Raw genomic sequence first — 27,651 nt, 5'->3', positions numbered from 1 at the left:
TGTTCTTCATGAATAATTGAAAAAACTGGGATGTATATTTTTAACTAATAATGTAGTGCTGCTGCTGCAAACATTTTATTTGTGTGTGTGCGTGTGTGTGTGTGTGTGTGTGTGTGTGTGTGTGTGTTGCATGATATGAGTGAACTGACAGCAATAAAGAGATGAAGAGGCACCAGACACAGTGGTGGAGACAAGGACAAACGTCCACGCCCATGTCCTTCACCCAGCTGTATAAGGATGCTGGATTACATATGGCTTCCCTTTGTTGAAATGGATTGGGGGAAAAACAGATCAAAATATAGATAAATATAGATAAAAATATAAGGAAGCTCAACATAACCGTGTAATAGTTTCGATTAATGTCCCAAAAGGACACACCCTCCTGCTCCCACTGGAAGACAATGATACCATTCAGCCTTCGTGACTGGGCCAGAATGGGAAGAGGAATGCCTGTTAGGGTGAGAACAGGACCAGAACCAGCCGGATAAAGGCCTTTATTATTCAGAAGTAACACGCTAAGAGTCAAGCATCCGTGCTGCGGTGGTGACGATGACATCTCCCTGACAGAATGAAGCCCCACTGCTGCAGTGTGCGCTGTTGCGTGTGCTTACTCGAAACCGGCTCAGCTGCAAACTCATGTCCACTCCCCTGATGACTGATGTCTGCGTGGTGCTAGGAAACTGTAACCTGGCTTGGTGGTAACGCCAATATGCAGATCCGAGATCTTGACAAATGGAGTTAAGATAACCTGGATAAATTTTCAGCATGCTGCCATTTTAAGGAACAATTATGTAAGCATTGGCTATTTTGTATCTATCTAACGCACAGGTTTAGGAAGAAGAAGGCAGTAAATCTTAAGCTGCACCCTTTGGTTTGCCAGGTGTCTGAACGCTCATCTCAGATGACCAGGAGGTAAGTGTTTGGCCTGCTGCAGAGTGCATTCATCAACACAACCACTCAGAAATGTGCACAACTGGACCAAATAATGTCTGATTAATGGCCTGTGTGGTATTAGCTACCACATTCTCATTAAAGGATGGGTAAAGGGAGGAGCAGTTATTAGCAAAGTGAGAATTCATAAAAATGTCTCGCTCAGCTTTAATCTTTAACGATTGGCTATCACATTAGCAGCCTCACGTTTTCTCTTCAGTAAGTGTTCTGTTCTGTCTACTCACTCATTTGTAGAGGTGATCAGTGATAATGTTCTTGTGCAGAACATTTCTTCTGTCTTTCAGCTAGGCCTGTGCGAATCTTCCTGAACTTCAAGTCAGAAGGAAAGAGTGGCTGTGGAGAGGAGAGTGTGGAGAGGCGTGGCAGAAAGATGGAGGAGACTGAAGAGCAGGGAGAAGAGGAGAGACAGAACAGTCCTATGGACACATCCCAGTGAACAGCAAAGATGAAACAAAGCTGCCCATTTGGGTCGTCGATAAGGCAAGGCTGTTCACTTCAGATCTGAGCTGATCACATCATCTACAGCATCCAGTTGCATCTAGACGGGAAACGCTGACAGGTTTCATTTACAGTGGGGAGTGCAGTCCCAGGACTTGCTTTACAGTCTGACCCACAGTTATACCCTGGAACGGGACCCTGGGGGCCAGACGCAGAGCCCCGTGGTGAGGGTCTCCTCTGTCTTACAGCTGCACATCCACATCACATCATATGCAGGGAATGTCTGAGTAATCACCTCAACAGGAGCATGAGCAGATGTTCTGAGTCCATAATGCAGTGCACATATGCACACTTATAAGGCAGGACACAGAAGATGAACGCTAGCCCCCCCCCTCCTGCCTGTAAGAGCTTTTGTCACATTTCACAGTCCAGACCATGGAATCTGTTGCCATAGTTCCTTCTTGCAACACTATAAAACATAGAATGCCTGAATTACAAAAAAAACTCCCCGAACAACTGACCAGCTGACTCGGTCATGGAGAATTGTAGCGATGGCTAGTCTACACGACTGGCTGCGTTATCCTGCTATCCGTCACTGTCTTGTGCATCATCAAGTTCTGCCTCGACCCATTTCTTGATGGCAAGCCACACTGTGATGTCAAACAGCATGACTCCAGGTGAAATCACTCCTTTCTCTAGTTATTGCAATTATGACCAGCTATTTTACAACCGCTTCTAATTATGGTAATGGGTTTAGCATCCGCAGGTTCAGCATAGCCTGACGCTGCAGTGCAAAGGGGAAACCTGTAGCATTTATGGCCAGCCTGGGGCTCGCCAAGCAGACCCAAACACAAAACGCAAACAAAACATCCTGCCATACACTTCGAGTGCTTACAAAGTGCAGCTGCTCCCTCAAATAAATCCCTAAGCGAAATTTCATATATCGTCACCCACGCAAACAAAGATGCGTTTCCATGATCCAGGATCAGTGTGAGCTTGTGTGCTCACGGGAATCCTGTACTGTATCGGTAATGCGTCGCTCCGAGGTCCAGGCCGCAGACGGCAGTGCAGCTCTGTGACCCGGAGCTGTGAGCGCACGTTTACATTTGTCACACTCCGCTCACAGCTTTGTATGCAGAGTGTTTCATAATGGCAAAGAGGGCTGTTATAATAAACACACACACTTGCACGCACACTTTTCCCTCCATGTGTATCTGGATCTTCACACCCATGCCCCCCGAGCCTAATTCACACAATATGGCATTTTTAGCTGACGTGGGACTATAGAAAGATAAGGGGGTCTGCCAAAACCATTGGTGTTCATATTCTCCATGCTTAAAAACATCTGATCAAAAGATTCTATAAGACATTTAAGCTGCTCTATACCATGGTCGTAAAGTCCGAAATGTCAGAGTTGCAGGAATATGAGATCTCCAGAGTGGCTGTGTAACTACTTCCTGGGAAAGAGAGTCTGTATTCTGTATATACTGAGTGAGTTATAGTGTAAAGAGAGTCTATATCTGTATATAATGAGTTAGATTGTAAAGAGAGTCTAAATCTGTACACTGCACAAGTTTCACTGTTGAAGGCAGTCTATATCTGTATATACTGAGTGTGTTTCGGTATAGTTCAGAGGTGACAGGCAGAACAACACTGCGATGTTGGTGCAGCGGTAGAGAGGAACAGGCACAAGCAGAATAGGAAAGGTGAAATTATTTATGTGTTCAGTGACATAATGGAAGTAAGAGTATGATAAGGATGTGGCACAGCAGATTGTGGCTGTGTGCCTGTACGCATATCTCCAGGGTTTTGAGGTTTGATCCGCCTGACTGGAGGGGGTTATGAGAACCATCCGCGTCACTCCTGTGAAAAAGTCAAGACTTTCTCTCAGGAAACAGACTGACCCGGAAACGCCAGCTGACCCTGACAAGTCCTTCCTGTGACCGCTGCTCCAACAGAGTGACAAACTCCACAGACCTCAGCAATAAGCTGTTCTTTTAGTGCGGGCATTCTTAGAGCCATGAGGTAATTTTCCTGTAATGGTGCCGTTGTTTACTATATGAGAATTCCCCTGCCTAAGACAAATTATAGACTTTTGAAGCTGGATTTTAATTAAAAACAAACTTTTTACTGAATAGTGGAAACCATCTACATAATAAGCAAAATCCATTTCCTGACCCCTTCAGTGATCTCAGCCAATTAGTGTCAGTTCATTAATGCATCGTAAATTGTTAAGGAATCAACAGGAACTGGCCTTGCTTAATTACACGCTGTGCTCCGTTAGCACAGTCAATGTTCTGCAAACGATCCGTCACAGAGCTGTTACCAGTTAGCATATGAGACCGTAATGGTCATTATAATCATGTTCTCTCTACTGATATTCCATATGGATGGTTTCAGTGTTTCCAGAGCAAAGCTAAGCTGCATAGTCAATGGATTAAGAAAAAGCCAAATGACAGTTTGCACACTGGTATCCTGCCCACACACACGCCTCAGTGGGTTTACTGCTAGTTATCCTGCTGTTCCAGATTAGCTTGGATTGAGAGCATTAACGATGAGGTATAAAGTTCATTGGAAAGGATTTGATTTACTGTTACTATACATGATGCAAGTTTCCCAACAGATGTCCTGTTTCACCATAACATGCCTCGTGTACTGAAGGAGGGCCTTTTTCTACCCAAAAAGCACTTACGTTTGGTAAATTCTCACTTGTGAAACTGACCTAAAGTTTCCTTTAACCTCCTCCTTCTTCTTCGTGTGGCTCTTTCCCATCTGTTTGTGTGAGCAGTTTCTGTATCAAGAGGTGATTCAGCGCCATCGAGATCCTCCTTAATAAACACTTGAAAGTATATGGGAAGGTTCTGTGGTACTGAAGTACTGATGTACTGGCTATACTGCCATTGTAATTCTGCATGTACCTGCTGATGGGCCAGAGATGTCCTTGAGCTGTCCTCGGTCCAACCCAAAAACACAGACTAAGCACTTTTAGTTGATTTGTGTGTGTGCGTGTGTGTGTGTGTGTGTGTGTGTGTGTGTGTGTGTGTGTGTGTGCGTGTGTGCATGTGTATATGTGTGTGTAATCCTGCCAGGATGCAGTGGTTGTTTCAGCTGCCACAGCCAGACCTGTGAATGAAGACCAGACGTGCTTTCTGAGGGTCTTATTGGAAATCCCACTGAGCTTCAGCAGAGGACACTGCAGGTGCAGCAGAGGTAGTATGCCTCATTCCTCTCTTCAACAGGTTGACTTCTTGACAGATTCCGCGCAAAGCAAATTCAACCACACAACATAACTCGTTTGAGGTTTGTAAATTGTGAGCGTAAACAGATAGAAAAGCACACAATAGACTCTGAGCACTCTGTTAGAACATTACCCACGTTTTATAGTGAAGGGTAATGGCGTGTTAGCAATGGGTGGTTGAAAACACATCCCCCTCCCCCCCACTGTCTCCCATTAATAGCCAAATAAACACTCCAGAGCCACATGTTTACGTTCTGTGCGGTGACCTCATTCTCTGGAGGAAAGCGAGGTAAAAAACCCCAAATGAGGCGCTGGAGGTGCGGCCCGTGCCCGCGAGGGAGCCAGATTCTGCAGGTGCTTGCCTTGCTGTGGTAAGTATTAGCAGTTAGCCAGCTGCCCCGGGACAGGCAGGTGCCAAGCGGGTTTCTTGCAGGCAGCCCAGACGGAGGTCAGGGAGTGATGGAAATGAAGCAGACCCGAAGCACAACCGGTGCCGAGAGGTGCCTTTCCATCCCAGAGAAATGGTACAGGACCCAGAGTAATGCTGTGGCCCAGGTGACTGACTGGCATCAGGCCTAAACAGACACCACCAACAGCTCTTTATTTGCACATGTTGCTGTCTGCCAAGAAAAATGTTTCATATAATGTGGACGGAAAAAGAGTCTCAGACGCTGCCACGAAGATGCAATACGTGTAATGTGAACCAAACGGTTGACCAAACCGTAATGTATTTATTGGAATTACAAGGGAGGATTTGATCAGCAGTGGACAGAACTGAAAGCTATGAACGCCTCCATCATAAAATATGATCAAACCTGCTCTGAAGTTTTAAGGCGTACTTGTGTTTACATTTGTGCAGCACGTGTCATCTGCTTGCTCGGGCTGGGCAGCACACTTCCCTTGGTGCGACCCTCCTTTGTCCTTCAGCGTGCCTCTATAAATACCCCGCCTAGTCTCCCATGGCCCACGTGGCCCGGCTCTTTCCTGAGGGAGAGGAAGTGTGGCTTGGGCCCGGGACCCTGGGATCCCTCCTGGGGGCGAGGCGAGACTGGGAATCACGGAAGCGGAGGTTGGTTTGCAGCAAAGCTTGCTTCAGCGCCATACTCAACAACGGCAAAAGTGATGGAAGAACACAGCAATGACGCTTGTCATCAGCGTAATCAGAGAGCAGAGCTGGGCGTAATCATCCCCACTCAACCACGTGTGAATGAAACAGAGAGCAAATCCACTGGGGATCAGCCACCTTTTGTTCTTGAAAATTATTATTTAGTTACTCTGTCGTTTCTTTTAAATCACTATACTGCAATAAACTAAAAAAAAAAACATTGATTAATCAGCATAATCCTAACATTATGTAGATGAGTTTATAAAACTGTAATGGAGGTGGGGAATGGAACCATCTGCAAACGGTCTGATACTAAATTCGGAATTCATTTTCTTAAAAATGCCTTTCATTTTAACTTAGTGTTTGCTTTATCATTCTGTTGTCATCATCTTCACACTTCTATATCATCATCATCATTTTATCTTTAGAGCATTTTTATTATTGTATACATGTCCAGCATGGATCGTTAAAGACACTCAACAGATGTGATCAACAAACACAAATGTATAAAATCTTCAGTTTCTACATCAGAAAACAATCAAAACACAAAAAACAGGAATGTTATTAACAAATGAAAAATCTAAAAATAACGTTTTAAAAAGTCCTACAATATTTACAATTTCAAAAACAACCAATTAAGATCAAATAAGATAATTATGAAATCAAATTAACAGTAACCACGGAAACACCAAACATTTAATCATTATTAATAAAGATGAGGTTTTTAGAAAGTGAGTGCAGCGCAACAGAAATTGCGTGCGAAGTTGTTGTAACATTGATTTTACAACCTTAGTGTTCCTTTACCTGACTTGGTACTTATTAAGTCTGAATGAACCGGCTGCATAATGTTAACAAGCGTGGCGTTTGGCTCACGGGATAAGGCTAGATGTCATCTGAGACAGGGACGTCCTGACCACGACAGGGACGTCCTGACCACGGCAGGGACGGAAAAGACTGTCCTCTGCCTCCGCTCTTGTAATACCATACGGTTGGAGGCAACACTACAAGATGGCACATTCACCACGTCAATATGAGACCCTTTGTTCATCTTGCTCATTGACTGCGTTTCTTGAACATGATGGGAAACACGTACTGGAGAGATTTACTCTGGGGAGGGAAGGAGGTACCTTGGGTTTCAGGTGTCAATCACAAAACATCTTGTGAGAAAGACAGAAACGAACGCAACTTTACATTAAAACAAGCCTGACGTCCCACGTCTTGAGTGGATGAACCTTGCACAACGACACGGCTGCTAAAGGCAGCACACAACAGAAGCGTATTGCTGAGCTGCTACTCTAGAGAATATTTTATTAGAACCCTGAATGGCACCTACACATAATGCCTTTACGATTGCTACGCTACAGGTCGAGAAACTGTGGAAGGGTGCTTCCTGGTTTTGACCAAAAGCCCCTTCTTCCTGTGAGAGGGGATGTTGCATTTCAAGCCAGTCCAGAACAGAGTTAGAAGATAGAAACTTGGACAGAAAATAAACTGAAACGATGGTGAACCATTAGATCCGTCCCAATACACCTCGCTGTGCGCAAAACGTGTGCAACTGTATTCATTTATCAGCAATCCACAAACATCTGCCTTCCTTTGCTCGTGTTTTATCTCAATCAGGGGCAATATTACATTAGTGAACAACTAGACACACTACATAGTCTTGCACTAGTCCTAGCGTAGGGGGAAATCTATGGTTTGCAAAAGGCAAGTCATTTCTTTGTGGACTGTTCACCAGAACAGAGGCGTGGCTAAGCACATTCTCTTCGAACGGCCTTGGTAGAGCATTTGGTTTCGATTGGATAAGCAAACACAAAGAGGACATCAATCAACCCGGACACCAAAACACCCAAGCAGTCTCTAAAAGCAAGGACAAAAAGGTGCAGGCTGGCTGAGGTCAAAGTCCGCGCACGCGTGCACTCACGGGACCGGAGCGGGACCCAGTTTCGCCGGCTGAGTCAACGAACACCTCCCTGCAGGTACCCTTCAGGACTGCTTGTATATTCTTCATTGATTTGGGTGGGGGTGGTGGGGTGGGGGGGGGGCAGAAGAGCTTTTATCTCTGATTAACTCTCCTCCACAGTGACGGCAGCGTGGTGTGAGGAGGTTGGGGAAGGGGGGGGGGGGGGGGGGGGGGTTTGGGGGGGGTGGGGGGGGTTGGGCATGGTCTGGCAAACGTGCCGAACAGCCTCCATCAGGGGTAGCATGCAGATCATGACTGTCCCCCTGTCACCTCTAGTCTCCCAATAATATTTATGAAAGTACCTCCGCCTCAACTTCGGCTGGCAAGGTAATATTTATAACACCACTCTCTTTCATTCTCTCCTCTTTGCCCTCCTCCCTGTCTTTGCAAACGGGAGCAGCTTTCTCCGCCGGAGAGGGTAAATAACTGGGATTTTTAGAGCTGGAGACGGTCTATTTCTCACTGCTTTCCTGGGCCAGCCAAAGCACGCGCCACTGTCTCTGTGCAGTGCTACGAGGTTACAATATAGACTAAGCAAAGCATCTCTGAGAGTGGCTGAACTCTAAACACAGCGGCCCGATCTCGCCAAGTCAGCCGGCGGGTCCAGGCGAAGCACAGTCGAGTTCGGTCCGGAGGTCCTGAGCGAAAGTGGGGCGGATGCCAGCCACAGATCCTGTTTCCGCTCTCGCTCAAAGAATGTGTGTTGAAAATAACCGGTGGCAGCTAGGCAGTCCCGAGCGCGTGTCCTAGGGCTCGCACAGAGGGACGCCGTTTCAACACCGCATGCATCAGTGTTGGCACTACACCCCTCTCTTCTCTTTCTTCTTCTCCTCTCGTCTCCCCCATCGTCAGATGATCCACACACAGGGACCCCCCCACCCACCCCACACCCTTCCCCCACACCCCAAATCAACCTCGTGTGCATAAAGTACCCCTGCCCAGCCTCAGGAATAACAGACTCTGAGGCTCTTCCAAACGGACTTAACAGATAAGGTTTCTGCAGCTGAACACCCGCCCCCCTCCCGCCACTTTGAACTTACACAGATGTCTTTCTGTCATTCTTTCGCATTCATCCCCCCCTTCCTTGCTCTGTCCCATCCCCCTCTCCACCTTTCAACAGAAGAGAGAGCGAGCAATCCTTTTTGGTGCAGAGGGATTTGCGTTGGGGTGATGGAGGTTAGTAATGTTTTCGCCCACCTGCTGTTTTTAAAATGAGAGGATTATCTAACAGCCAGTCTCTTAAGTGGAAGGAGAAAGAGGTTCTGTAATGCCTTTCTTTATGTATAGCTGAGCTTTATGAAGCAAGCTTTTTATTGACTTTTCTATTGGCACGCTCGAGTAATATGCTCCAGTGGATTTTTAACAGTTTTTCGATTGTATTGTTTTAATCAAGCCTATACTTGGCTAATGGTTCTTACATCAACATTTGTTCCAACCCCTCCCTCTGCATCCTGTACCTCCATGTTGCCTCGTGCCCCCTGCAGTGTGCGTTCACAGGACAAAGCCTTTGACCTGAATCAAAAGCGCCACGTGAACTATGCTCCTCTGACAATAAAAGATCATCGTCAACACAGTATCACAAGATCCTACAGAGAAAGCAACATGCCAGGCAGCATGGTGGGGGGATTACGGGACTTTAGGCATAGAACCACAGGAAGACTGCGGTATGGCAGGATCAACACACCACCGTTACAACAATAGTGTGAGTGGTTGGACTAAGGCAATAAAATGTAAGTGATTTTGTTCTTCATCACAGGCATGACTAGAGGCAGAGATCCGAAACAGACAAGGGGGGGGATTCACCATTCTGCATCAGGTCTTTCCTGTTGACCTTTGAACTGCTGGGTCAGTAGGTAGGTGGCAGCTAAGTACAGAGGAAAGGGACCAAATATATGTTTGCATCCTTTTATCCCTTTTCTGTACTACGCATGATTATCAATTTCGTTTCCTGCTGCCTTGTGTTCTCCATCATTCGGAGGATGACGGCTAAGCAACGTGACAGTATAACGCTCCCTGTTACAAAACACAGGCTAACTTCCTCGTTTAGAAGTAAAAAGAAATGTGCACACAATATGAACAGAAGAGGAAGTAAAACAATACCATGATGAAAGAAAGGAAAACAACAAAAACAATGTGCAAACTTCCTGATATAAATAGACTACAGTCAACTCATTGGGAGAGCACCATGGGAGAATAGAATATAAGGAGTGTGTGTGTGTGTGTGTGTGTGTGTGTGTGTGCGCGCGTGCATGTGCGCATGTGTGCTTATGAGTGTGCGTGTGTGTGTGTGTGTGCGCATGTGCATCCATAACAAAATACACTCGGAAGATGAAAAAGGACATGGCCTTGGGGCATGGAGGTCAGAGGGGTCAGAGGTCAGAGTTAAACCCAGTCCTGTAAGGAGCGTTTACAGTGTACCAGGTACTTGGGTGCTCCTTTCCTCTGCAGTGTGTTGATGATGGCGTAGATCAGTCCCAGAATGCACAGCACCAGGACCAGCGGCACGGTCACCATGATGATGTTCATGGTGCGCTCCGTCTCGTCTATCTTCAGGACCACGTCCACCTCATTCGTCTCCTCTTCCGCACCGTCCTTGTGGTCCATTTCGTCTGTGTCCTCTCGGCCCTTGTCCTCCTTGCCTCTCTCCTTGTCCGCGTCTCGCCCGGCGTCCGGGTTGAAGGGCGGCCTGTCCGGCCACTTGCGGCCGGGGTCCACGTCCGTGTCCCGGTCAGGATCTAGGTCCACGCTGCAGCCCATGAAGTCCCGCAGGATGGACTTAGGGTACCCAGGCTCACTCTTCATACGCTGGTTGTCGAATTTCCAGTACTTGGTGCCTTTGTAGAAGTATGTGTAGGCTGTAGGGAGACACGTGATCTTGAAGACAGGCATACGTACAGTGGGGAACACAAACCCGAACTCATGACAAACTTCCCTTTACCTCCCTTGCGTAATTTGCGCTACTAACGTGTCTGACAAAACGTAGAGATAAAGTAAAAAGCAGCCAGCTGAAACTTAATCATCCGTCATTCAATTACACCACAGTGTCAGCGACAAAGTCACCCATGGCCCTTTCTAATCGATTAGTCTCAGGTTAAGAGTGCAAACCTTCCTCGGGGCAAGCAGTTCATATAGAGCTGGAGAGACTAGCACAGCACAAAGGAAAGAAAAAAAAAACCACCTTCTCTCAGTGATGTCATTCTTTCCCCTACGCTCAGCTGAAATTCCCTGATCACATTTCTGCCCAGCTGCTTCCCCACACCCTCGCTGATTGACTGGTCCCGCCTCTCTCTTAGGTGGAATGAGGTTTCCGGGCTGCCCCCTGCCCCCCCAACTCACCTCCATCATCGCTGAGGAAGGCTCCCTTGGGAGAGGTGGGTACCGATGTGCCCCACACACTGATTGGCTTTGGGTAGTCCTGATCCACCGCTCGCGACTGTTCATTAAAGCGCCAGTACCTTTTGAAGAGGAAGGAACAAACACAATCCAACTGCTTACTAAGAATAAACTGCATAGATGACAGGTATAATAACAATGCAAAGACACCAAAGAGGCTACACTGGATATCCGTATAACATCTGTCAGGACAGGACAGTCTGCTTACCTGTCTCCCTTGAAGAAATAGGTATACCCTGATGGCTCCCACCATATCGCCGTCTCTATTTTGTCATAGGGGATGTCTCTGCCGTAGTCAACCAGGTCTTGAGGGTAGCCCGGCTCTAGATTGGCTTCCCGGAAAAGCCAGTACTGACTTCCTGCAAAGAGCAAGAGAGGAGCATGGGAAACATGATACAAGGGAATACAAGGGAAGAGGAAGAGCCCAGCAGAAAACAATGCTGAGGTAAGAGAGGAAAGACGGGGAGGGAGAATGGGAAGAGGGAGAGAAAACACACCTAACACACCTAACAGGCCTAACAGGCTTTTATAGTGCACGTACAGGACTACAGTGGGACTTTTTTTCCTGTATCTAAAGTAGTCATAGAAACACGCAAGTAAACCTTTCTTGCATAGCAGAATTGTCATCCTGCTCATTGGTGATACATAAATAACCACCACACGGTAACAAAGAGGTTGGGTTTGGTAAGGATCCCATGGCCTCGTGGTCACACCGATGAAAGAACACCGCATGACATCATAGCATATCCCAAGATAAAGCTGTAGTTTTTTTTTATTGCTCTTATGGTTTTACAGCGTAGCAGACACGGTGGCACCATCCGTAGGGTCCTGGTTTAATTACCCTTTCAACATTCTCATCGCTAAAAGTGCAGCCTCGGCAGCGTCAGGGTGGGGTAGCGTCAGGGTGGGGTAGCGTCAGGGTGGAGTAGGGGTAGGGGACCTATGGGCTCATTCAGCGGCCTCGCCTCAAATATAACAGATGTTGCCGTCCAAGACTGCCGGCCCTCCGAGTTTGTTCTGATGGCGAGTATCCAGGTTTGAGAAGACCTTGCCAATGACATCATTTGCCCTACAGATGTTTTCCAAATCTCTCAATAGAAAAAAGCATTTTAAGCTTTTTTTTCTCTCTCCCACTGTCGTTACGTATTTGTCTGAACTACACATCCTTTCATGTTAATAACAGCAAGCAGTGGGAGATTCCATGTACCAGAAACAGGTATGATCCTCTGTGGCATATTTATTAAAATAGAATTTTATTATCGTTTATCATTTAAGACGAGGATGACCTCAGCAAAATCATGCAGACAGCTAAGCTAAGCTCATTTCAAGCCAAAAAAGGAAAAAAAAAAAAAAACACACACACAAAACAATGCAAACGTAAGTCAGACCTTTTGGTTTTAATAGTCTTTTGCTTTGCTACCCAGGGGCCATTTGGGGAGACACAGAGGTTGGGAGGAACAGCTATAGCAGCCTCATAAGGATTTTAGTGGCAGCCTATAAGTCCTGCTCTGAGTTTGCCATAAAATCCTGACGTTTCTGCTAGGAGCTCCACAATTTAAGGACTCATGTCCTCTCACTAACTCTACCTGTAAAATTCATCATCTTAAACCCAACAGTTACCTAAGGGAAATTACACACCCTTCCTTTAGTAAATGACACAGATCAAAATCATAGATTAAAGTCAAATCATACTCTGGGCACGGCAAATTGACATAAATTGGTTTATGTAATGGTTTCTATGAACAGGTGAGTTTTTTCCAACTTAGAAATACATCTTTACGAGACAAATAAATATTCCATTCCATAGAGCGGACATAGATGGGGAAAATCACCTTTGAAAAACACAAATCTGCCATCGTGTCTCTCATACGCTGCGTCGATGTCTCCTGGCAGACCCCTCCAGAAGTGCCCTATAGGCATGGGGTAATTGTCCAGAACTCGGTTCCTCCTGACCCTCCAGAACCAGCGACCCTGCAGAGGCACAGAAAATTACTCTGTTAGAAAGAGCGGAGACCCTCTCAAGCTTAAAGCTCACAATGTTCTGATCCGTTACGGCCCCGTCTGGGCTTTCAGCCTGCAGACGTGTTTTAGGCACCAGCAGTTGTCTTATCTGTGTGTCTCAGAATTTGGAGGCTGCTAGTCCTCCTCTAGACCAAAGCCAGAACCAAAGCCATTTACTCAACCATCTGTGTCGAGCTACTGCGTTTGCTTGGCGGTCGGCACTCTGATCACCGTCAGAACCGGAATGCAAGATGTTTCTGCGCATCGGTGGATTAAAACCAAGCAAGTGAATGCATGCAAAAACGACCCGATCGTTGTGTCTTTAACCACGGGGTACAAACCAACAACCATGAGGATCTATGACCGTTACGAAGCTTTGAACCAAGACCTTGAGGTCACTTGAAAAATGACCCGAGTGTGATTTAGTGCCGACGCTGCAGACACACCGACCTGCTCCACTTGAGTAGTGACCCAGCACTTTCAGATCCTATCACACCCCATCTCCTCTCCCTCCACGAGCACAGCCAGTTGAATTCACATTAGAATAGGACAGTGCAAGATCCCCTGTTATAATATGGCACCACAACTTGCACTAGAGGAATTATTTTGCAAACCTAGAAGGGGTCATTGAAATCAAGCAGACACGGTAACAGCTGGGTGGTCCTTCTACCACGCTCATCTGGACTCGGAACAAAAACATATAGCTAAACCAAAACACTTGCTGAAAACCTGCTATAAATATCTGCTCATGGATTGTGTATTCAAGCAAATCATGTGACCAATTAGGTTTGGCTCGCCACAACATTCCAAATGCTCTTCTATTTGTGTTTGTACCATTAGAAAATAATGATTATGTGTGAGACGTGGCAAACAACTTAGCAAGTTAGCCACAAGAAATCACCCAAACCTTTATAGGAGACCTATCCTTTTGCCTTACGTGATACAAAACGAGAAAAACAAGATGCAAAAACAAAATACAAAAACTCACTAGGTTTTGCAGAATCCATTATGCAATCTGTAAAACCCCAAAAGACCTACTCAATGCATTAATCTTGAACTGTTGTTCAACACGTCTCAATTTCAAGAGGAAACGTTGAGACACTGTGCACAGACTGACTAATTGTCCCATAAATCAGTGCAGCGCAGTTAACTCTCGAGGCAAATGCACCTCCACCAGACCACACCTTCAACTCCGTATAAGGGATTCACATTTAATTCATTATGTGAGGTCTATTGCTTGTGCAACTTAAGGGAATACTGCAAAAAAAATGTCTTTGTGCTGCTTCATGCATGTCTCCTCGCCTCTCCCACAGTGAGACAGCAGGCAGGACAAAAAAGACGGAGAGCTCCTTTCATCAGATGAAAAGGGAGGATTATATGATCCAGCTCATGTCATTCCCATAAAAGCCAGGGGAAGGAGAGCGATACTGTGTAGACAAGTGGTCAAACAGTGGCATGACGCGGCTTGAGGACGTCTCGGTTCTTGATCAAAACACGGGGCGTTTCGGCTCGGCTGAGCACGAGGCCGCGGCCCGCCCCTGCGTCTCCTGATAACACTCTGGAGCCCGAGGACATGTCTCTGCCCTTCCGTGACCCAGCAAGGAGGCCAGCAGCAGGGGCTGACAGGCCACAGGCCCCTGCAGGGGCTGACTAAAAGAAGGCCTACAGCTACAGGCCTGAGGCCTCTGTGCTTGAGGTTCAGCACTGTTTCTGGTCCTTTAGTGGCTGAGCTGCTCAGAGCCACAGTGCAACAGGACCATCATTTACTCTGTGAGCCACATAGACAGCACAGGTGCCTCAAATTCCATCCCCTTCTTTAGTGTGCTCAAGTAATGACTTCCTGAATACTGGTTGGATCTGTGCAACTGTGTTGACAGTATGACTGAATACATCACTGCTTCTTACACGCAATGCAAAGTCACACACACACACACACACACACACACACACACACACACAGACAAATGCAAACACAAACGCAAAAGCGCAGAATGTGTGGAAACTCCAAAATTCACCTTAAAAACAAACATCTCTCCCCTGAGCATGGTGACTGTGTCGAAGTTGCCTTCGCAGATGTTGGGGCCGTACTGATCCGGGCGGTCCGTGGTGCGGGGTCTGTCTGGACGGCGGGGAGGGGCTCCTGGCGGATTCTTAGGGGCATTGGGGCGGCGTGGGGTCACAGTGGGGAGAGTCTGAGTTGGGGAACTGTCGGGAGCCCCTAAGAGAAACAATAAACAAAAATACAGTTAATTTAACACAACAATACATGACTTTAAAGTGTCAATATGGGAGGAAAGGCTAGGAGCTATCAGTCAATGTATAGAATCATGAGGAAATTTCTTTGAGTGCCTTCGGCATGCTACGGGCAGCAAGCCTGGAGCTCTTTGGGCAGGACGCCTGCTCACCCACAGTGGAAACTCCTCTCCTGCTGGCCCAAAAATAACACTAATGTAAACCGTCTCAACGGCCAACTAGACCAGTACTGTCCAAGGGCAAGTCACCCAGATGACAAACGACACCAAATTACCGCAAGACCTAAATACGATCACCTTTACATTCTGACTAAATACCACCAAGCTTAAGATAAAATCAAAGACAACTACAACTAAAAGCCCTAAAACATATACTGTATGCCGGGAATATCAGTGTCCTCGCAGAGGAGAATGGGCTCCCCCACTGAGTCTTGGTTCCTCTCAAGGTTTCATCCTCATTCTGTTAGGGAGTTTTTCCTTGCCACTGTCACCCTTGGCTTGCTCACTGGGGGCTTGGACTCGGTCACTTGTAAAGCTGCTTTGTGACAACAACTGTTGTAAAAAGTGCTATATAAATTAATTTTGACTGATTGATTGGATATATGGAATGATGCTGAATGGTAATTCCAAGTCACTAAAGCCTGGTATAGCGCCACCTGCGGACACAATTCCACAACGACCTACAATTCCCATTCAGCATTTTATTGTCACTGCCACGGCTTTCTACTGTAACATGTATAAACCATAGATTTGACACATCCACAGTATTAAAGGTTCCAGATTACCATAGATCTGCTGGATTCCTCTGAGATCATCCTCTGGAAGCTGGAAGTTGTCCGTGTCCATCCACTGGTAGAAAGGAGCCATGATGGCCGTGGGGTTATTGGAGTGCTCGAGACCCAGGGCGTGACCCAGCTCATGTACTGCCACTAGAAACAGATCGTTGCCTACAAAGAAGAATGAGAAAAGGAGGACAGATAGACAGAGAAACAGAGAGACAGCACGATCATTTCAAACAATAAGCTGGATGAAATTGGCAGTCGATAGGTAATTCAGCAGAAGCTAATCGTCAGCAATGGGGAAAGAATTGATTTATTGAGGTGGCACACAGGGTGGCTAGAATACATGCACTGCTTGTGGACACAAGAGTTCATTGTGCAACGATCTCTGCTCTATTCAAATCAGAGCAGAAAACATTCTCAGCATTCGGGTTCAGGACACATGACACACAGTGAAGGCAACGCACTGGGTGGTTTACATCGCAGCTGTATTGTTAGGGTGTGTTACAGATGCCAGTAGGACAGAGAGGCATTAACCCTACACTGGAGTCTTACTTGGAAATATGGATGGGGATTATAAATGGGGGAGCTGGGTAAACAAAGCAGACCAGAGAACGTGGGAGTGAGGGGTGGAGGGGGTTGTTTGGGGTGGTGGGGGTGGAGGTTGAGCTGGGGCCAGTGTTGCCTGTTAGTTCCGGCTCAGTGCTGAAAGCAGGTAGGTTCTCAATCTGCTCTTTGTTTGAAAACTCAGTCAAGCTGCTGACCTCAGGTCAACAGGCACCATGCTGGAGTGAACTGGAGAAGAGGAGGTAATGGACAGGAACACAGTATCCTCATTTCTTATTCAGTCGTGTCAGCACGTGTGTGTGCTCTCTGTGGGGGTTCGATGTTGACGCACTTATGACTTAAAAACACCGACACCGTAATGATGCTTGGAAGAGCTTGCAGTGACGATGCACATTTTAAACCAGGACTACCGTTCCGCTTGCTAGCCGTCCGGTTGATTCGTGGTTGTAAAGAAAAAGTCTCTTTGCGATTCCCCAGTAATGACATCAGCAAAAAATGATGACTGACTGCTTCCTGCATTGAGAATATCTTCTGTTCATCAGTTTGGACAACATTAACCATCTCCACAGGCCTTATGAGGTCATCAGAGAGTAACGTTGCTTGTTCAGGGTTTTGCAGAGACCCCACGATATCAGAGTTAATGGCTCTCAACAGATGGAGTGCTAAATGGGTGCTGTAATGGCCTCAGGCAGCTAAATCAATGACATCTTTCACAGGGTGAAGCCCCTATGGGTACAGACGTGTGTATTCTGCTTGCCAATGAAAGCTTGCCCTTGTCTGAGGGGCAGCGAATGACATCGATGTACGGCAACGGCAATATGGTGTCCATCGGCCCGCAGCCGTGACACAGTGAACGAGACCCCAACGACCAGCCACAAAAGAGACGCTGTCAGCGCCTCAGACGTCTAAGGCCAGACTTGGCATTAATCGAGGTTCCTACACAGCACATCCCCTTTGAAGATGTGTCAACATTTTATGACACAGCATTTCCCCATGAATGCTGCATTATGTCATGTCAACTCACATTTGTCCTGATAAGTTGCTCTCTTGCTAATACGAAGGTCTGACAGGCTTCAGTGTCTCTCGCTAATAGGCCCACTCTGTTCTGTATTTTCAACCCGCTGCCTTCTAAGGAGGAATGCCATGACATCATGACAGTTCAATGGACTGCTTGGGGGACTGAATTCAAAGTTTAAAAAGTATCGATGTCTTCTCCTGTCAGGCGCCCCAAGGCTCGCCTTTATCTTCTGCATGTAATGACTCCAAATACAAACGGAAGAAAGGGAAACGGTTTATGCTGTAACCACAACAACCATTTCAGACCAGACACTCATTCTCAAAATGACTGCCTTCCCTCATCTTACACAAAACAAATATTTTAACGGGAGAGTCGTCGAGTTTATATACATCTCAACGAGTACTGGACGTATAAATACTTTTGAGGATCTTTCATGGAAGCATTTAAAACAAACACTGAACAAGCACTGATTTAATGGGGCTATCCAACAGCTCTCCTTCCAATAATTTCAGCCTAAGTGGTAGGCCAAGCAGCATTTCAAATGAGACAATGTAATCCCAAAATGGACCAAATAAACCTCAAAGGTTTCTCTTGAATCATGGTACTAAAGTCTCAGGCTATGTTTACGTCTGCATCCTTCTCCTGTAAACATCAGTAAACCTTTTTGTGATCCTTAAACCTCCAGCTTGTTCCCACTGTATCCAACTTGCTTCTGATTAGTACGTCCCCAAGGTCTCGGACTATCGAGACATCTGGTCACCTGAGCTCTCGGAACAGCCCAGACAGACTGACCAAAGAGTGTACACCAACATATTAGGCAAAAAGAGGAAAGAGGGAGAAACTTTGGCTCAATAAGTGAAGCTTTTCTCTAAAAGCTAAACTAAACAGGGCGAGGAGCTGTGAAGTCATCCTTTTTTGTGATTTTATAGAGATGATCGTAGTAATGGGACAAGCTGAATCAAAACAGTTTGATACAGAATAAATAAACAGAGGACAAGAAGGTCTGTAAGTGCTTAAATGTGTTTGTATGATGACTTGTGTCAGACACCTTCATATTTCATACAGTGAAGGTGGGAATCAGCACACAACACTAAAATCTCAAACCTTTTAACTCACCTTGCAAATTCTGGTTGCCAATTGTCCATGGCTCATCGGAGTCAAAGTGCGTGTCTCCACCCATTCCTGGACCAGGGAAGTACGCGTGCGCCAGGAAGCCACCTTCTCCATCGAATGGCGAACTGTCGCCGTGGAAGCCAGAGGCGAAGAAGATCATGATGTCAGGCTCCTTACGGCGGCCGTATTTCACCTCCAGGTACGGAATTTCATCGAAGGTCAGTGGCGTTACCTTCTCCCACACTTTGAAGGCCTTTCGAATGGCCTCGTATGAATTGTACTCCCCGATCTTAGGAGTAAAGTTCTGTATGCTGTGAGAAAATGTGAAAGTGTGAAAATCCTTATCTATGAAAATGATCACATTAATGAGAGCTGTGTCAAATCTGGGTTGATCGTGTCCACCTGAAGGTCAAGTGAGTCTTGTCCCACTTGTGCCCAGTGAGAGCATAGCGTTTCCTGCGAACATTCATCTTGATTTGACCACCAAACTTATCAGGAACCCCACAGCGTGGTCTCTTCATGGCTCTGAAACAGGAAGTACAACAGAACAGTGAATGTTTACAGGGAGCCTAATAAGCATGTAAACAATGAAGAATCATAAAGGACCCGCCCCCTTCTCTGTCTGCAAGTTTAGACACCCTAAAAGGTGACTGGAATGCTGATATAATATGGGCTATAAATAGCAAGAAATATGCAAAGAGCTGCTTCAAGTTAGCTATGATCATTTCTCCATGATGGAGTTAATGGTTTAGCAGTGAGTCTGTTTTAAAAAGGCTGTGCTACTCAGCATGACTGGAATTAAAACTTTAGTCTGTAAATGTCGCTGAAACAGCACCGTAATTACTGTAACATTCAGCAAATGACCTACTTTATGGTTGATGGATCCATCTCTCCTGTGACCTCCAGGCCATAGAATCTCTGCATTTCACTGACGGCATTGGACAGGATTTGAGCGGAACGCATGGTGGACATGTGGCCGCTGGCCTGTGGGAGGTAGCCGTACGTTCGGAGCCAGGACTAAGCGACACAGAGGGAGAAAGACAGAAATGTAACACCACAGAGATTATCCAGATTGAGTGTCACAGCCATTTATAGCTTGGACAGCAGTACGGGAGAGTAGAGGAGACGACACCGTCAAACAGCATAGCACCTGTTATTCTGAGATACTTAATACAACCCCAGCCTGAATGACAAAGTATTGGCAGATGTGGCTGTATATTGAGCAGAGGCACCACCAGCTGGGATGGTCATGTTACAGGGCCCAGCCTGGTCGGGTTCCATATAGTGATCTACCAAATAACTATACTAAGATTTCTATGGAAACCAAAAATGTGTTAATTGATTCCATGAAGAAATCAAGTATGGTTCTTTAACCTCAGTTTTGGCTGTTAAGAGCATAGCACATTAGATCTTATCACTTAAAAGTCCATAATGGTCCTTTCTGGAATTAACCATAACAGAGATGCTATGGTAGACAGAGACACTATTATGATACAGTGGCAGTTTAATGTAACCATCTGGCTGTGTAGCACAGTGGCTTCCAAGGCCCGGAGGATCTCGTAACGAGGGGGGATTTAGGTTTGATTTGGCTCCGTAGTGCAATGTAGGTGGCTACACCCACTCCTTAGCATCTTTAATTGGACAATTAGACACAAATTATGTAATTAAGCTCCCACTTCATTACGCTTACCCTGTGGTTACAGTAAATCAGGCCTTCCGGTCCAGCCCCCACACAGTGTCTGGGCACATCACAGAGGCCAACAACTGCACCAACAACTAGCAGCACCCACAGCCTACAGAGTGTTTACACCACCCATATCTGGCTTTCATTATCTCCAACTAGGCAGCCGTATCGACAGTATTCTATAGGCAGCACAAAATACATCAAGACATGAACAAAGACATGAACATAAATTTCTAACCACAGATAACTTTTTATGCTACCGGAAAAATGACCTAAAAGGTATAGCATATATTTTCCCAAGTCATTGGAGTCACCAGTGTCTCCGATGTCCCCGATATTAAAAATTTTTTTAATTGCTCTCCTGGACATGAACTTTTTATCATTCCCATTTGTAAGATATAGGAGATGCTCTGTGGAGTCCAAAATGTACCATTTCATTTTTTTGAACCTATTTTTTATTTGTCAAATTACTCATAGGGTATAATACACAAAACTGCATCTATGCAACAACAGTTTCTCGGAAACACAATTCACAAGGAACACCGATGTATTTTGCAGAGGTCACTTAATTGCAGCATCAGAACAAAATATTTTCTATTGAGTCTAACCAGAGCAGCAACAAAGGTACATTGCTTGACGCAAAGTTTGTGATTCTACAGGGCCTCACCCCACCTCTGACTGAGCTGGCCTTAATTATCAGAGGGTTAATAGAGACGTCCCACTGGACTCATGAGGTTTCGGGGTCACTGCCTCTATAATGCCCCCTCTTTTCCTGCAGTGGGACCAGGGCTGCTGTACTGTTGTCTAGCCTAACCCCCCCCTTCACCCTGACTGCTTAAGAGGCGGGCCATTGTGTCCCCCTCCGTGTGCTGGGGAAGAGGCTGAATAGATGGGCCTGTGTCTGGGCACAGTCAGGAGGGGAAACCCCCCTGATGCCCCCCCCCCCCACCATTCTGCCACCATCTAGAGTACAGAGCCCCCCGGAATCCATTCTCTCACTGACCAGCAAGCAACACACAGCTGGACAGGGTGGAAGATGTACTGTCTGCTTAGCTATCTCTCCACGCTTTCACCCCAAGTGTCTAGATCTGACCATGTCCACTGTGTTTAATTTTGTTTACTCGTTGAAAAACTGTGCAAGTCCAATTTCAATTGGGGAGCAGTACAGCAGTACAGCTGCTCCCCTCCTCAAATGTCGACTAGATGCCACAAATCTTGTCTGTTCTCTTTTCATTCCTGTGGAATCTCTATAAAGCAGTGCATAAAGCCCTCCAGAGCTCAACAGAGATCTCCTCAAGTGTGCCCACTTGGAGTTCACGTAATGTAGCACTGGAAGCTGGGGAGGAGCAAAGAGAGTGCACAGGTAACGCCTGTGCTCCTGTCCTGCACAGGGGCACAGATGGAAATTCTGAAGTGAGGGGGACCAAGCTGTACAATATATATATATTTATGCTTGTAGATGCTAGATTTCAGATGGGGTCAATATAAATCTGGAGAGGACATGTCCCCCCGTCCCCAGTGCCATCTGCGCCCCTGGTCCTGCACAGATAACGCCTGTGCTCCTGTCCTGCACAGTTAACGCCTGCACTCCTGTCCTGCACAGTTAACGCCTGTGCTCCTGTCTTGCACAGATAATGCCTGTGCTCCTGTCCTGCACAGTTAACGCCTGTGCTCCTGTCCTGCACAGGTAATGCCTGTGCTCCTGCCCTGCACAGTTAACGCCTGTGCTCCTGCCCTGCACAGGTAATGCCTGTGCTCCTGCCCTGCACAGTTAACGCCTGTGCTCCTGTCCTGCACAGGTAATGCCTGTGCTCCTGCCCTGCACAGTTAACGCCTGTGCTCCTGTCCTGCACAGGTAATGCCTGTGCTCCTGCCCTGCACAGTTAACGCCTGTGCTCCTGTCTTGCACAGATAATGCCTGTGCTCCTGTCCTGCACAGTTAATGCCTGTGCTCCTGTCCTGCACAGGTAACACCTGTGCTCCTGTCCTGCACAGCACTGGGGGCTTTCAGCAGGACAAAATTGGTGGAGCTCCAGTGATCTCTGTGTGAGGCTGATGATATCACCTCTGAGCATTAAACCAGCTCCTTAAAAGGAAAGTATTCTGGAAATGATGTATATGAAGGTCCCCTTTAAAAACAGAAAGCATTTTGAATTGTATTTTGCCGTTACAGTGGCCTCTGCGATGCATACAAAGCAAAGCCAAGAGCCAAGCAATGCCAGCAACTCCTTCACAAGGACCTTGAGAGTCACTACCATCACGAGGTTCTCCAGGAACCCGCGATTCACAGGCTACTCTGATTCCGTGTGTGTGCGTGAGTCTGTGTGTGTGTCCGACACAATGTCAGCCAAGACTCTAACGACGGGGGAGTGCTTTTATTCCTGGGGCTTGGGTGCATGCCATCTTTCTGGTCATTAAGCACAAGGGGGAGGGAGTGGGAGCAATCAAGATCAAGTGGAAGGATGGCAAACCAAAGAAAGAGAGAGGGGGTGAGAGGAAGAAAGAGATCTCTAAAGCACACTTTGCTTTGACATCGCAATCAGTGTTGGGGCCTGGCTGAAGACCTGCTTATGGGTTCCTGCTCTGTCTGCGCTCAGCTCTGCTGGACCTCATCACCAACGGACCAGGCCAGAATGAGGCCGGGCGGCTCCACTGCTCCGTACCCGGACCCTCTAATCGTCTTGTGCCACTATTGGGAAATGGAAGGTGGCTGTTTGGTTAATTGAAAAGGGGGCCCTGCCGTTTGGTCAAAGGAACAAGCAGGGAGACAAGTGGATTTTTCCAGCAGTGAAAAATCAATGATGTCTGCCAAAGGGCTCAGAATTGTATTCATGTGTAGCATAAGTGAGAATGGCTACTCATGGGTTAAAGGCAAGACAGAGACTGGCCTTCAGGAAGTGATACAGTCAGCTCCCTGTGTACTGCACATCTCATAAACCACACCTACCCCACTCTAACACTCCTCTCTCTGCCTCTCTGGATACAGTCAGCTGAAGACAAAATCCGTCATTGTTGCTCCAAGAACTGCCTGGGAGCCCTACAGCCCAGACTCTCTCTCTTTCTCTCTCTCTCTCTCTCTCTCTCCTTCCCTTTCTCTTGCCCCATCCCATTGTGTTTCTGTTTGTGGCCCATTTGGAAAACAGCTGTTGCATGCACTAATCACATGCAGCACAAATGACCAGGCCAACAGCTCTATTTCTCCTTCTCTCCGTCAGTCACCTTCTGTTATCGTGAAGGTGTAGTAAGCCAAGAAAAAAACCCCTCAGAAACAAACCTTGAGTTAGCACCTCTCAGTGGACAGTAACAAGGAAAAAGAAATGCAGAATGTTAAAAGCCTAAAGGTTTCTTCATTTATTATCGTGAGGCAGTACAGAGTAGGAGAAGGGATTTCATTTGTGAATCGCAAAAGCCTCCTAAATTGAAAAGCAAACAAGCAAAGTTATATTTGTTATTTGTCTGACTGTTTTGTATGAACCTGTCAAGGTAGAAGAAAAGCTTGTCCGGCTGGGCTTGTCAGCTTTGTCAAGACAAGTCAGGCTCCATAGCCATGTATGTTTACTAAGCAGACCCAAATGTCCATTAATAGAGTAAACAGTAAGCAAGCCTTTCTTTAAGCCCCCCAGTCACAAGAGTAATCCTCCACTGCCTGATACACAAAGTTCAGGCCAGGTTAATGTTCCCAGCATCATTCACTAAGCTCGTTCACATACCAGCCCCCCAAGACTGAATGCATTAGCACTGTGGCATGCCCAAGCTCGTCTACTTATACGTCACGTACCGAGTTTTCTTGATCAGTTTCCGATATTTATAGCATCTTCATAACACCATCAAAGTATAGCCACACACACCGAAAATAGATGCCATGTAAAACTGTGTAATTACGGCCATCTAAAGGAACACCAGAGATGAGTGCAGGTCTAGTATGACTCAAGCATCACTTAAGAATAGTAGTAGGTAGACTGGGGAATTCAGTGAGGACTTCAAGTACAAGAACAACAAAGGTTTGTTTTGCAGGAATCTTCACTGAGAGATGATCCACCATGACATGATAGTACACTCCTGAACTTCTTCACTTCCTCCAGAACTAAAGTACAGCAGGAAACTGGAAAATTCTGTGGGGAAATTAACTACACATCGGGGAGCTCAAAATGACGCCAGTCAAAGTCAAAGTACTATTTAAGCCATCCTTCATCACATCAATGTGGAGAAGTGACAGACCACTAGCTCACTAAAGATTTGGCCTAAGTCATGAAGTACTGAAGTGGACACTTGACTAAAATACATGTTTGCTCACATGGTAAAGTGACAGACAAAACGTACCCATTTCTAAAAACACGAACATATCCTTGTAGCATCTGACCGGATCCACTTCCCAAGGGACGTGTGCTCTGCTATGTACCAGGCCACTAATGACAGGGAGTGAACCACAGCAGTGCTCTTATGTACAGGGTGGTATACCATGAACAAACCCACACTTCACACTCCCACACCGGAAGACCTAACAGACTTTGCAACTGTTCTAAAACGGAAAATTTCGCAAAACCACTGGAACTTTGAATTCTTCACTTAGCTGCAGGAAAAGTCATATGAAATCAATATTTATTTACAATATTTCATAGGGTAAACATTACCAGAGGCCCGTGTGTATAATCCTCTAGAACATGTGTCTACATATGTTGTGCTTGCATGGCAACACGTAGTGAACAGAGAATACAAGAGGCCTGTAAGGGGGTGAAGGAACAGTGACTGCAGGTATGACCTTCCATTTGACTTCAGAGCAATGAAAACATAACATGGCCCACATGAATCTGAGCTAGAATGACTAGCAGCAGACATGGCCTTTGAACCCGAAGCTCTGTGCTGAAAAGCACTGCGGGTAACAACACAGGGGCCCGACTTGTTGCAGCTGATGACAAAGTTCACTTATGCAGTCTGTCTTTCTCCCTCTTCCATTCTCTCAGACACACACATATACACCAGTCAAGGTCAATGTCACTTCAGAGAACCATTTTCTAGTTTCTTTTAATCTGCGGGACAAGAATCCATGCCATGTCCTGTTCTACACTGTATAATATCTGCACTTCTTTTACAGAAAGACTGCATAATATATAATATGCAAAATTATCAGTTTCTCTGTCTTTTGCGATTTGTAGGTATGTGCTTGAGCAAGATTTTTGCTCTGTATACCAAAATAGAGATAGTCATTTTGGGCATTTATTTGCATAAAGCAATAAATGGTCAAAGTAAAAAGAATGCAGTAATAAAGTAATTATTGCATTATAATATCATACATAATAATAATATAATTATAAAGCTGAAATAATGCAAAGAAAACAAGCTATTTTTAAATAACACCAACACTAATGTTTCAATGTAAATAATTCAGAAACAAAGATTTTGGTGGATTTTCAAGCACAGCCTTCACTATCTTGACAGTGTCAAGTGATGATTAAACAGACCGGCGTGAGACTTTGTTTGAATTCAGAAGACACTTGACTGGATGGTCCCACACACATACAGAGATGAACTTCTTTATGTTTTCCAGAGCCCTGTGTGTGTGTGTGTGTGTGTGTGTGTGTGTGTGTGTGTGTGTGTGTGTGTGTGTGTGTGTGTGTGTGTGTGTGTGTGTGTGTGTGTGTGTGTGTGTGTGTGTGTGTGTGTGACTGGCATTACAATGACATTAGAATTATCACATTATTGTGTGTTATGCTGGTACAAACGTAAAGGGAACAAATACCTCAGCACTGAAGGAATCACCGTCTCCAAGAGTGTATGACCCACGAAGAAGAAGTACCAGAACTGAGGGAACGAGTGTCCATTTCCACAGCAACGTGAGCCAGCGGTCCCATGGTAATGCCATGTTCCCCGTGACAATTTATTAACACTGCAAGACGCAGAACGCAGATGTTTGACTCCGCGGACTTGGTCCTTGTTTAGAACTGGCACAAGAGGTGGGACACTACAACAAACCTAAAACAGCAGACAAGCAGCAGTCTGCCCTTATCAGCGTCTTCAAACGTACAAGTGTTTCCGCGCCCACTTCTCCAAAGTGCCCTCTCGCCAAATGCACCGGGCTCTTTGAACGCAATCTGTCATTCAAAATGTTTAAATGTCCGTGGGGTATAGGAGTTGTTGTGAGGGGTTGTACCAAAACTCAGAGATCAGAAGTTGTCAAGCAGTTGGGGACCATCGCCCGCGGGTGTGTCCACGCCGTGTCCACTACCTCCCCCTCCAGAAACGCACATTAAGGACAACGAGCGGTAACCTACTCTAGCCTATAACGTTACAAATATACAACGTAATGCAAAATCAGGTGTGATTACGCATGAAATAACGGCATATCAATAATAACTTATAGCAGATTTAAACATTATTTACGTGCAACAATGAAGCAAGAGTTATCTTCACATGATCAAGTACTAATGACCAACAAACGCATACATTTTTAGATCTGCATTCTCAGTAAAATAAAATAAAAATACAGTCGTGTTTTCAGCTGAAATTAGACCCGGTCACAGAACCGATCGTCAATAGTACCACACAGGTCCCAACTGTTCGCCCGGGTTATGACGCCTATCTTGGACCGCAGCCCCGCGCGTGAAGGTTTAATGTGCCGTTTCTCTGCCCGTTGAATCGCAGGTTCTGGTTCTACTTTTCTTGGAGCGCTTCCGCGTGCGTCTGGCGCGTGCCGGGCTCATTTGAAACTCTGCGAGGAATGACAGCTCGCGCTGCGGCTCCGACCTTGTGCACGAAGTAGCGCTCTGCTCCGACAGTGCCTATCACACAACTATGGAGAAGGGGCGGAGAGCGGATGTCGCTGGGAAAAAATTCCCCTCCTCTCTGCTGAGACTCCGTTGATGTACTCCGAATTGTTAATTCCTGGTCAGTTTCATTTATTACTAGTGGATACTAACGGAAATGACTTATAGTGTGTATGCATCTGAACAAAAAGGTAACCGATAAACACTACCTACATTGTAAAAGGATCACTTTGGAGGATGCATTTATCTTTTAAATAAGGAAAAAAAGTTGCTCGAGAATACTCTCGTGTGGTTTAATGCCACAAAAAAGCACAAAATGCGCTGCAGATCCGGGAAGGGAATTCAAGCACCTAACAGGTGTGGACAGAGCTCTGTGTGCACAGGAGAG

The 27,651-nt window shown here is 46.1% G+C and overlaps 1 protein-coding gene across 2 annotated transcripts; it reads right to left on the bottom strand.

The window, feature by feature from the left end:
- Window positions 1-7,869: 7,869 nt before the first annotated feature.
- Window positions 7,870-27,310, bottom strand: mmp15b (matrix metallopeptidase 15b). 2 transcript variants are annotated; one of them, XM_077023694.1, is made up of 11 exons: window positions 26,473-27,310; window positions 26,240-26,386; window positions 19,687-19,835; window positions 19,221-19,343; window positions 18,822-19,129; window positions 16,127-16,288; window positions 15,105-15,307; window positions 12,921-13,059; window positions 11,297-11,447; window positions 11,032-11,150; window positions 7,870-10,550 (listed from the first exon to the last, which is right to left on the bottom strand). In XM_077023694.1, exons 2-11 carry the CDS (start codon window positions 26,360-26,362, stop codon window positions 10,078-10,080), a joined length of 1,950 nt encoding a protein of 649 aa, XP_076879809.1. In that variant the 5' UTR covers window positions 26,363-26,386; window positions 26,473-27,310; the 3' UTR covers window positions 7,870-10,077. The 2 variants fall into 2 exon arrangements, with proteins under 2 accessions (XP_076879809.1, XP_076879808.1); XM_077023693.1 differs by having other exon boundaries at window positions 26,240-27,309.
- Window positions 27,311-27,651: the final 341 nt, after the last annotated feature.

Source organism: Brachyhypopomus gauderio, chromosome 12 (assembly GCF_052324685.1).
Source record: "Brachyhypopomus gauderio isolate BG-103 chromosome 12, BGAUD_0.2, whole genome shotgun sequence".
NCBI lineage: Eukaryota > Metazoa > Chordata > Actinopteri > Gymnotiformes > Hypopomidae > Brachyhypopomus > Brachyhypopomus gauderio.
This window is presented reverse-complemented; position numbering and strand designations above follow the sequence as displayed.

What these genes read in the sequence shown, in the direction of transcription:
- mmp15b (XM_077023694.1), bottom strand. Translation starts at nt 26,362, where the DNA reads ATGGCATTACCATGGGACCGCTGGCTCACGTTGCTGTGGAAATGGACA. An exon ending in AAGACTCACTTGACCTTCAG is followed by an intron (nt 19,130 to 19,220) that starts GTGGACACGATC and finishes ATTTTCTCACAG; the next exon opens with CATACAGAACTTTACTCCTA. An exon ending in CTTCCTCAGCGATGATGGAG is followed by an intron (nt 10,551 to 11,031) that starts GTGAGTTGGGGG and finishes GTCTCCCTACAG; the next exon opens with CCTACACATACTTCTACAAA.